The 11,333-nt window shown below is 46.2% G+C and overlaps 1 protein-coding gene across 1 annotated transcript; it reads left to right on the plus strand.

The window, feature by feature from the left end:
- The first annotated feature begins 973 nt into the window (after positions 1-973).
- Positions 974-8,336, plus strand: ndfip2 (Nedd4 family interacting protein 2). Its single transcript, XM_076152400.1, has 8 exons — positions 974-1,200; positions 4,334-4,559; positions 4,672-4,802; positions 4,921-5,008; positions 5,200-5,324; positions 5,415-5,481; positions 5,577-5,685; positions 5,773-8,336. Exons 1-7 carry the CDS (start codon positions 1,174-1,176, stop codon positions 5,678-5,680), a joined length of 768 nt encoding a protein of 255 aa, XP_076008515.1. The 5' UTR covers positions 974-1,173; the 3' UTR covers positions 5,681-5,685; positions 5,773-8,336.
- The last annotated feature ends 2,997 nt before the right edge of the window (positions 8,337-11,333 follow it).

Here is an 11,333-nt window from a genome sequence, read left to right on the forward strand (position 1 = left end):
TTCATTTGGAGCTTCCTGAGCCTAAAGGCAAAGCTCTTAATTTACAGGACAATCCACTGTCTTTACATGCTGCCTCTGTAATCTGGACCCGGATAGAAAATGGATGGATGGATGGATTTTAAACATTTGGCCTTGAATGCTCGAATTGCACATGCAACTCCATCCTCATATCACAAATTTAAGGTTTAATGTCATAGTCATCTGTATGTCTGTCCATTTTGCTGTTATGTTGTCAGGAGCAATGGCTGAAATGCACCTAAAGTGAGTCTCCACTGAAAAAAATAAACGGCCTAGCAGGTTCAGGGTTCGATGGGTCAGATACATTGACCTTGGAAAGGACTATAAGGGGAAAGAACCGACGAACAACATTTGAATGAAAGCCGCAAACATAGGGTTTCAGCTGAATCCATAACTAATGATTAAAGATTAATAATGGGAGATTTATTTGAGTGACGGCCCATGAAATTGATACATGAAGTGACCTGGGATTTTTTGTTTTTATTCCGCTTTGTTTCGCTGTTTAATGTTCTTGAGGGGTTTGGCTCTACCCAGTGGCAAAGTAATGAACAATATCCACGTTGCATTTGCGTCACCACGCATCATCAAGCCCTTTAAATCCGTGCCATCAAGCTAGATGAGTAAAATCAAGTTAATACAAGGAAATTGTCAGTTTATTTTCAGAATAAAAGCTAAGAGTTTTACATATTTACGACAAAATAGCAGCAAAAGCTCGAGAAATTGTTCAGATAGGGCGATCGAAAGAATTAATCATAATATTTTAGGGTATGTAGCTCGAAATATATGTGGTTTAAAGGCCACTGCTTATGTTTAATATATGTGTTATTTTCAAATATGTTGAAATATTTCTGTAGTGTTGTAATACTGTGTGCGCCACGAGTCTATTGCCCTTTTATTTTGTTACGTACCGGAAGTGATTGAAATCAGCTTGATGATGTTGCTCAACGCTTTTTTTTTTTTTTACCAACAAGCCATTTTTCCCTCGCGAGTGAACTGAACATTGCAGCCATTTCTTTGCTCGGCCTTCCTTCTGCTTTCATCTTTGTTTGAGATAAGTATCTCATATAAAGCGGCTCACGCCAAAGGAATAACAACGAGTTCGGCTTTTTGCGGCGTTTCCTCGGCTGGCTCACCTGCCAGCTGAATCTCGTCGGGATGGACCCAGCAAGCCGATACCAAGTGGTGAGTGCGGTTCACAACACCCGTCGCTTTTTGGCCCGTTTGTCACAGGAAACGAGGCCTCAAACGGGAGCTTAGATTCTAATTTGTAACTGTAACTCGACAGCAGATGTAGAAATAACACAATTCTGATACGTTGAGAATGAACTCATCTCTAAATGCCGCCGCTAGAAGTTTGAAGTATTGTTTTTAATCGATTTTTTTGAATATCTCGAGCACTTCCGCATCGACTAGGCTAACGATAGCTACCGACCGTCATAGGGGTTTTCATCTGCGTTAAGCCTCAAAAGTTAACCCTGTAACAAACTACTACGCGGTTATAAACTTTACTTTCACATTTAAAGTCACAGAAAAGAACACGAAACGTGTCTGGAATGGCTTTCAACATGTTAATAAGCGAACTACAGTAGGTTTAAAGGCCAATGTGTTTGTTGTTTATAAGCAAAGTGACATTTTACAGCCCCGCAGAAAGATAAGATAAAACCTTATTATCCCGAGGGAAATTGCTGAAACTTGAGAATTGAAGTAATAACAATGAGATAACGCGTATATTAAGGGAGTTGCGTCTAGTTTGAAGCAGTTTTGTCTCGCTGTGTGGCTTTTTTTGGGTGTTCCCCACCAGGATTACATGTTATTTATCAGGTTAGGTAATGAAGAATTTATGAAACATTAATTATCACTGCTAGTTAATATCTGACGGTTATCTGGGATGGAGGATTTTGAGCTCTAACAGTGTTTAGCTTCATCCTTTTAATACCTGACGAAAGAACTGATTTAAACTTGAACCCAGCATTGCCAAACTGTGGACTTTGACGGATGATGTGGTTCATGTAAATTTTAAACCGACTTCTTGACTTTCATGACCACTTGTGCGATTTCTGAGTCAAACATTCCAGCTGAAACTGATAATGTAATCTGAAGTTGTGTTCCTCCCACACACTGTTACTTTCACTTGATCTTCCCCCCAGTTTGTTGCAGTTTAAGTCGGTGAGTGACTTTGAACCTTGACATCATCGCCTCATCAGAACTTCCAGTGCTTTCCTCTTGTTGTTTTAGGTCTCGGGGCAACACTGTTGAGACATAATTGTGGTCAGATGAAGATGATGTCATTCGTACGTCGGTCCCTTGATGCTCGAGCGTGGGAAGTATACACATCTTCTTATCGTTCCACCCCACGCAATACTCAAATCATAGAGTATTCAGCGCCGTGGTAACGAGCAGGCTGCAAGGGTTTGGGTATGTAAGGACAGGAGGAAGCTTGTGGCAGCGTTGTTAGGCTCTTACGTAACCCCCCTTTGCGCTGGTTTGCGCTATGTATCGTCCTTGAGTCTCTTCCATTCGTCAGACATTCATTCACTAACCGTGTTGTACATCGACCCCGTGCTTGTGGACATTTCCAAGGTTGTGGGATTCTGGAAAGTGTGGTCACGGTGACTCGTGAAGTTTGGTTTTGATTATGAGTGCGGTGTTCTCCATAAGTTGAGGACGTGTTTGTGGTTTTTCACCATGTGATGCATGTGTTGTTTCACCTTTGAACACACATGTCAAAGTAGAAAACTAAAAATCAAAGTAGAATAATATTGGTTTGGATTCAGTCAGTACTTGCCCTTGAAAACCTTTGATCATGTTGTGATTGAGGCTGCATACACCTTTGGTCCGATTGAAATCAAAGTCTGTACTCAGACCTTGATCACGCTATTGTAAATCCAGTTATCTAGGACTATAAACGCCTTAACCGCAGTAAGGAACGTCTGCTTGTAATGCCTGAATGTGCAGCCTCGCCTCGCCTCGTACTTCCAAAACACACCTCGTCATGACACTCTGCCAGGTGTGGACTCTGTCGTTCCATGCACGGCTTATTTGCATTTTTGTCTTGCATGGCAATAGAAAGTTTAATTCTGCATCTCAAACAGGCCGTTGTCAGATTCTGCCTTTTATTTTTCTGATTTTATCTCACGAGCAGCGTCCTCGCTGAAGGGGTTGGGCTGAACCTTTCAAATGGAGTGTTTCTCTGATTCATCGTATCCTCAGCCTTGCAGAAGTCCATATTATCAACCAGCAGTCTGTGCGTTACAGTGAGCAGTGTCTCAAGTTTAACCTGCTCAGCCACGTTGTTTGGAAAATAGTCTTGGTAGGCGTGTGTGTGTGTGAGACATGGTTACTCTGTGGCTGCTGTGTAAACACGGCGTTATGCCGGTTTGTCATCAAGAGTGTGAACGTCAGAGCTGTGGTGGAGTGCGTGACATATGCCGACATCCTGGTTCTCGCTCTGGATACAAAACTAAAGCAAACACAGCCACACCCCTCTCTCGCTCTCTCGCTCTCGCTCTCTCTCTCTCTCTCTCTCTCTGACTCTGTTGAGCCTCACCGGAGGTCTGAGGTTTCAAGTGAACTTTATATGAGAGATTACCGTCCTCGCTTTGCCAACACACATTTCCTGTCTCTCACCATAACACCGCCGCGGCCCCCTCTGTAATTTCAGAAGCTGTTTGGCACTTCAGTGTGAGAAATCCAAAGTACTTAAAGCTCTGAATAACTCTTGCCAGCTGTAGCAGAGACGGCCATTAACCGATGGTACTTGTGTGTGGCTTTCCCAGATACCTCGGCCCCGGCTAGTCCTGTCTCTTTGTACGCTGACAGTGTCAAACATTCTCACGAGGGCGAAAACAGAACAGCTTTTACTGACATGCGGCACAAGCAGTTTCTCCCCGGCGGGCGCTCAAGTACTTCCACGTTTAAAGCGGACAAACAAAAGCTGATGGTGCAAAGCTCGTTTGTGTTACATAAGAACTATGTGGTGTGGCCGCCGCTATCAGTAGGCAGCGCTGATGCCTGACCTGACAAACGCCCCACAGTGTGGCTCTGTTCTCGCTCCCTCCAATCAAAATAAACACACACAGACCTCCTTTACCGCTTCCTGTGTTTTGCGTTCAGGTTGTTTTAGCAAAGAGGCCCAGACCTTCTTTCCTAAGCGAGGTGTCACCGTCACACATTTAAGTGTGGTTTCCTTCACATGCGGTCGTGCTTCTAAAGGCCCTGTCGGCTTGTGAAACCTGACTGGTGTGAGCGTTTCTGCGTACTGCTGCGGATTCCTCTTCACGTCCTCTCGTCTGTCTTCTTCTCTGTTCTTCTCCAGTTGCACAACGAGGACGACTCCTCAGAGGCGTCCGCCAGCGATCAGCAGCCATGCACGTCCGCCTCGGTCCAGCCGAGCACGTCACTGGATCAGACCCAGACCCAGTCCAGCCCGGCCACCGCCTCCACGTCGGGGGAGGCGTCGGGATCGAGGCCCGAGGGCGACTCGGAGGCTCCTCCTCCTCCCTACGCCTCCATTGACTTGGGAGCGGCAGCCTCTGCACCCGGTACGTCAAATCCCATAACCTCGCTCCGGGAAGGCTAGATGTGGAGTCTATCTGGGACATCTCCCTTTCTACCGCCTATAAATGAATCCTCGCCGCTTTCTTCCCCCCACAGAGACGAGTTTCCAAGCTGATTTCCCAGTACCTCCGCCCTACAGTGTTGCCACCTCACTGCCCACATACGATGAAGCGGAGAAGGCAAAAGCCGCCGCTTTGGCTGTCTCCACTGTGGAGGTGATGCCAAGGGTGAGGACACACACACACACACTCCTGCCTCACACAGAAATCCCAATTCTCTCATGCGTGTTAGTGAGTATAACGTTTTTGCTCACTCATTATTTCTGTGCCTGTGTTTGCGTGTCAGGACGATGAATTTCCACCCAGAGATGACTTCAGCGACGCCGATCAGCTGCGAGTTGGGAATGATGGAATCTTCATGCTGGCCTTTTTCAGTAAGTTTACCAAGCGTAAATAGGCTCAGATCTTTCTCAGGTATAAGCACCATAGAATCCAGGTCAGGGCGTGTGAGCGAGGCGAGCCGGCGTTCCAGTAATGCACGGAATGCCGCTGCCCCCCAGTGGTGGACTAGTGTGTAGGTCAGAGAGACCAAACGTTGCGTGCTCGTGTTTGTGTCCCCCTCCAGTGGCCTTCCTGTTCAACTGGATCGGCTTCTGCCTGTCCTTCTGCCTGACCAACACCATCGCCGGGCGCTACGGGGCCATCTGCGGATTCGGCCTGTCCCTCATCAAGTGGATCCTCATCGTCCGGGTGCGTCCGCGGCCGGAGGAGTTGTGTTGTTGTTGTTTGCGTTTGTAATGCACAGGCTTCTTATCACTTTCCTCACCTCTCTCTGTCCAGTTCTCCGACTACTTCACCGGATACTTCAACGGGCAGTACTGGCTCTGGTGGATCTTCCTGCTGCTGGGTGAGAAAGTCGGAACGTCCGCTTGCTCTCAGGCGGCCCAAGTTTGTGAGACTCTGTTTGTGACGCGGCTAAACGTTTGCCCATCCCTCCCTCAGGTCTGCTGCTGTTCTTCAGAGGCTTTGTCAACTACCTGAAAGTCCGCAACATGTCTGAGAACATGGCCACCTCGCATCGAACGCGCCTTTTCTTCCTCTACTAAATAAGGTAACGTCGGAAGAATCCCCCCCTGCAACCCAGGCCCTTAAAACGCTTGCAGAATATGCAAATGAGGAATGTTCCGTCTTCCCACAGGTTTTCCGCGCCATTGCCATTCCTTTCCAATGTGAAATTCCTTCCCGCCCCCTCGAATGACCTGACCGACCGAAAAAGCCTCGCAGTGAAGAGAGGAGCCAGGGAAGGATTGAAGGGAAGAAGTAGGGAGAAGGTCTCATCAGTCTCATGATAAAAGCATAACACCACTCACTTTGAAGTCTCCACCTAGCCGCCAAAGCCAAACTGCCTCTTTAGCGGTTAAATCCTCTCCATGGGTTTGCTTCTCCCTCCCACTTTACTTTGATTCAAGTCAGATCTTTCTGTTTTCTGTTCTGGGATAGTCTCTTGAGATCATCACAGACAGAGCAGTTATTCCAAAGTCATGTTTGCTGTGAAGAGATTTCCCACATTTGAAGAGTGTGCTGCTCAAAAGTTCCGATCCGGTTATATTGATCGATTAAAAGTACAGAGAAGCAGTTATGTAATCAACCTACGAGTGACAACAACACAGGTGAAAACCTGTCTGAAGGAATCGAACCCTTATCCCGATTTCCAGTTTCCAGTCATGCACCGGGCATGACTGGAAACTGGAATCTGATTCAAAACCGCGCTGACGTTGCCATTCCGCCTTAACTTCAGACAGTTTTAAACAAAGTCTTAATTAAACCGTTGAAGCATTTTGCGCCTTCACGGTGAAAGGATGCAAACTGTGAAACCCTGCGTCTTTGTGTCGGCCTCTTGGCCCGATAACAAAGATTCCTTGAGGTAATTGTCTGTAATTTTTGACGTATGGAATCCATGTTAATCCTTGTGTATTATCTGCGAGCTGTCGAACAATGTTTGGTCAGACAACCGGGAAACTCCAAAAGAAAAAAGCGTGAGATCCTTCAGTCACACGTTACACGCAAGAATCTTAACTATAAACGGGTATTCGGTCATCAAAGAAACTTCCTCAGATTGCATTTTATTCCTTTATTTTTGCCTTTTGGTGCCAAACACACGCAGTCACAAACTGCATCCATCGCATTTCTTTTGAGAAAGCGAGCAAAATACCCCACTCACGTCTCTGCTTGAATCAAAGAAAAGTGGAAAGATAATTTCCACCACGTTTCGCTTAACCGTCGGTCATTGAGTTCAACCAAAAGAAAGTACAATTCTTGGCTTTATTGTGAGGAATTTCCGAAAATCCCTCCACTTTCCCAGGTCGTTGCAAACGCCCTCGCCGTGAAGAGTGGTTAGCAGGTCGGTTTGGGCCCGGCTCATGTTGGTACAGCGTCGGGGAATGACCTGCGTCGCTTGATTGATCATGCCTGATTTTGTCGTTTCATTGCCGCTTTGCCAAATACTTGCTTGCAGAACGGCGGCCATAAGCCTCGGATCAAACAGCGGCAGAGGAGCTTGAGTTGTTAAAATGCTTGTAACGTGCGGTCTCCGCCTCCGTGCCAGGCTTGGGTAAAAGAAGGGGTCTTATGCAAGTTATTGATTTGTAATTATCTGTCATAATTGTGGGTGTCAATTCCCGTTCTGACGAATTTCGCTACAGTTGAATAGTTTAGCCAAGTGCATCAGAGTTTGAGTTCAGAACCCAAGCTGAGATCCACCGACATGAGATCATGACGTCGGGGCGAGGTGCTGACAGAACGAGTCAAAGAATCGCAGAAGAGAACAAACCAGGAAAATCTGCAGCCAGTTTGCAACCGAGAGTGCGTTTGCCTGCGGGGATGCGTCCGATTAAATTCCGCAGAGATTGGCAAAATTAGAGGGAAGTGTGGTCTGAAGGTAAGTGGCGCAATAACGAATAAAGAGAGACACACAGACAGAAACCTGGAGTGTAAACACATTAGGAGCGTCTTGTAGACGTTGTGGTTTGGTGATCTCGGGTGGGTTCTCTGCTTTGTGAACCGCACGGGAGCTCGTTGTGGGTTTGGATCGCATCGTGGACAAAGAAAAGCAAATCTATGTTCTTTTTTTAATCATATTTACGTTCGTAATAATGATATATTTATATACCAGCTTATGCCAATTCATGATATTTTGCACTTTGAAGAACTTATGTACATGATTTGTGAATCTGCTTAACTTGATGTGGTGGGTAGACACATTTTTATCTTCGCCCTCCGAATTTTTTCCAACTGGAATTCTTAATCGTCCCGAATGGAAACCTTTTTTTGCCTTTTGCACTTTTTCTAGTTTTTTCCGAATGATGTCGTTCTCGTTTTCGCTTCGTCGCAAACTGTGACCGTTTAACGATCGCCCAAACGTCCTTTTTTCCCTTCTCGTTTCAACGCTAGATTTGATTTGACTGGTTGTTTTCCCCTCTTAAGCCTCTCTCAGCAATATCAAGGTCTTTTAACCAATTAAAGCGCCACTGCATGATTTTCTCCACCTGACTGAGTGGGTTAATGTTTAGGACTAAATCGTGTTTTTGTTTGTTTGTAAATAAATGAAGAAAAATGAGAAAGCAGCTCTGAACTATTTTTGTCTTAAATAATCCATGTAACACGTCTGGAACCGATACAGTCCTTATGATGCATTTAACTGGAATAAATGAAATGACAATGTCTTGCAAAAACGCCAATAAAGTTCAAAAGCCTGCCAAGTAACATTTCTGCTTTGGTTTGTACTCAAGTAACGGACGCGTATTGACACATTTGTTACTTTACACCAGCGAATCTCGGCCAACAAAGGCTGAGGAACGAGACGGGTATCCAACAGAGAGGATCCACCTTTCTTGTTCTCTACATTCCAGTTGCCTCCTGATAAGGACTTCTGACCTTGGGAGGCTTTAGAACTTTACTTTAGTCATCTGGTTTTTACTTTATCTCATTTGAGAAACACACACCAGCCACAGATTATCCAGGTAACAACCAGGTGAAAGGAGGCAAGAAGGCAAAGTCACATAAAGCATTTTTATCTGTCCTTGGCCGCCTCCTTTTAGAATTTAATTATGTTTTTACCAATAACCTTTAAAGCATTGTCTTGTTCCTGCTCTCTGTCCCAGATTCCAGGAGCCCGAGGCTGTGGACCGACCTGCAGAGGAGCCCTGCCTCTTAAAGCAAACTCAACTTTTACAGCTTTGGTTGTTATTTGCCTTTTCAGTTGTCCCGCAGTCATGTTTTCCTCTCAAAATGATTGTTTTCTGTTTATTTTAGCTTCAGTGATGCAATCTCAAACTCCGCCTCAAAATCTGAGAGTACAACTGATTTCCATGTCCATACTGTTGCAGTTTGTGTTCTAGTCCACTAGATGGAGTCACAATGTCTCTTTACCCCTGCTCATGGATGTGTGTCGGCAGGCTGTGGAGTGCCTAAAGACTTGGTCTAATGTGAGAAGAGGCCGTTGGTCAAAAGTCAATAGATTAGACGATTAGAGTAGTTCACCATTAGTTTGAGATTAAAACCATTTTTCATCAATGAGAGGTCATCTTGAGGCTAGAGTGAAGACGCACCCCTTCCACCCCCAAGTCTCCTACACTTACACCATCTCTGCCCCCGATGAAACAGGCCGTACCTGCTGCAGGGTTTTTTGTCATGAGATCAAGATCCTTCCTGGCCACATTCTCCCAAGTCTCCTTTGAGGTGAGGAGAGCCCAAGACGTTCCTGGGCCAGATGGTGTAATCTGGGTCTACCCCATGGTGTCTGGAACCAGGGAGCATCCAGATTGGATGCCGGAACCATGAACAGCGGTTCTAGACTCACTTTGGCTGTCATTCTTTTTGGTCATGACTCAGAGAGCTGAGAATCAGATCTGACCGAGTTTACATACAGTATACTACAAGGTTGATTGTTGCTATTGTCTGTTTGGCCACTATGAGGCACTGCTCCCACACATTTCCCTCACCTATGGGTGCTGTGTTGGTTGCCGTTTGGCTCCTCACGGGTTATGGGCTCGCAGCAGAAGTAGCATAAACTTGCTGTGATCTTCATGCCCCCCCGCCCCAACACCACCGCCACAGCCTGTTGAACCTCGGCGTTCTGAGAAATGGCGACATCTGGTGGTCTCACCTCACTAATAGAAAGCTGATTAGTTTGAGCGTTTGAATGAGATCTTGCATGCAGAGATCAAAACCATGAATTAGGACAAAAGAATAAGTTCACAATGCCGGTAATCAATGCTCTTTGTGCCTCTCGCACAGAGAGCAGCCTGGAAGCTACGAGCCGTCTCCTGCTTCCTGACACACAGGTCTCAGGTGTTGCTTTCTCCTTCCTGTGTAGATTACAGTGGGCGCTGCTCGGTGTCATGTTAGACGAGGGATGTTTCCTCTTTCTCATGTCAGTGAGAAAGAACGGCGGCGACTGTTCAACTGCCAGAAACACATTTATACTTCACATGCACGTTGAAACTTTGATGCGGATGCCTCTTAAACATTACTCCGGCATCGTAATACATCTGTTCTCTGTGCTCGCTTTTCCTGTTCAAACTCAATCGTGCTCCCATTCACGCCTGGGCAACTGAGAGTTTGTTTACTCAGCTTACTACGAATAACAGACCCAGATTGTGCGACTGACTGTAAATCGGCTTATTCAGGCCCATTCCTCTGTGGGCAGCCTTGCTCTGTATGTGATAAGTAATCAGAGTATTAAGCACATGTAAGCGTAGCGCCTGAGCGGAACAAACGCCTGCTGGAACCTTCTTATAGACGGGGAAAGCGTACACCTTATGGCTGATACGCCTTTGGTAAGAACTGTATCCTCCTGAAAACAAAAACCCCAGCACAAAAAAAGAAAAGAAGAAGAAAAAGGAGCTTAGTTTGAACAGAGAGGCCTTTTCACATAATGGGTTTATGTTCTCGACTCGCCCGCCTGCCCCCTGGCCCCAATCTGGCCTCCTCTCCTTTCGCAGGCCTTAATGACGAACCCATTTACATAACTCCCTTCCGGTTTGCAAATGTTTCCCTTTATGAGGACCTCTCCTCCTTCTCCTCCTCCCCATGAACTCGTTCTGCTCTCCTTCTCTCCTCTCTCCCTCTGTCCGTTACTCACTCGCCCTCATTTTTTTTTTTTTTTTTTTGAGGGGGGGGGGGGGGGGGGGGGGGGGGTTAAAATGGGGAACAGCCCGGTGCCCAAAGTGAACCGTGTCATGCGTGTATGGCGGCAACAACAATCCCTGTCAGTGGTGTGCCCGATGTCCTCTGCCCACCTGTAGGTGTGTGTCAACGCGCATTCAAAGAGACCAGCCAAGTTGTGCTGCTCGCCAAAAGCAGGACACTACTTGTATTTTTATCCCAGACTGACATTTGGGTTGCCAGGTTGTGAAAATCACCACTTTCTGGCTGCTCACAGTCACAAGGGAGGCGTGGATTGTCGCACCTCACCGTGGTCTCACACACAGAGACACAGGGACCTGACAACCATTCTGATGTGTTGGGAAAGGCGACCAAGCCCTTATGAAGACCTGCAGGCTTCGAAAGGCTCTGCTTGAATTCAAATGAATGTAAAAATGTAGCTGGGGAGGCTACTTTGAAATTGTAGCTTTATAAATTAGTTAGCTACTCTACAATCTCTGTAGAAACAGTGGCAAAATGCATGAAAGCTACTGCAAGGGGGATACTTTTGTTGCTTTTACTGTCAAAGGAAATAAGCAGAGGGAAGAGCGACGT

The sequence above is a fragment of the Genypterus blacodes genome, unplaced genomic scaffold, assembly GCF_046128005.1.
Source record: "Genypterus blacodes isolate CSIRO-AG114 ecotype Tasmania unplaced genomic scaffold, CSIRO-AGI_Gbla_v1 ptg000056l_1, whole genome shotgun sequence".
Taxonomy (NCBI): Eukaryota; Metazoa; Chordata; class Actinopteri; order Ophidiiformes; family Ophidiidae; genus Genypterus; species Genypterus blacodes.

Excerpts from the sequence above, each read along its gene's own strand:
- ndfip2 (XM_076152400.1), top strand. The coding sequence starts at position 1,174 with ATGGACCCAGCAAGCCGATACCAAGTG. Across the intron at positions 4,803-4,920 it reads CTGTGGAGGTGATGCCAAGG|GACGATGAATTTCCACCCAG; the intron begins GTGAGGACACAC and ends TTTGCGTGTCAG. Across the intron at positions 5,009-5,199 it reads CTTCATGCTGGCCTTTTTCA|TGGCCTTCCTGTTCAACTGG; the intron begins GTAAGTTTACCA and ends GTCCCCCTCCAG.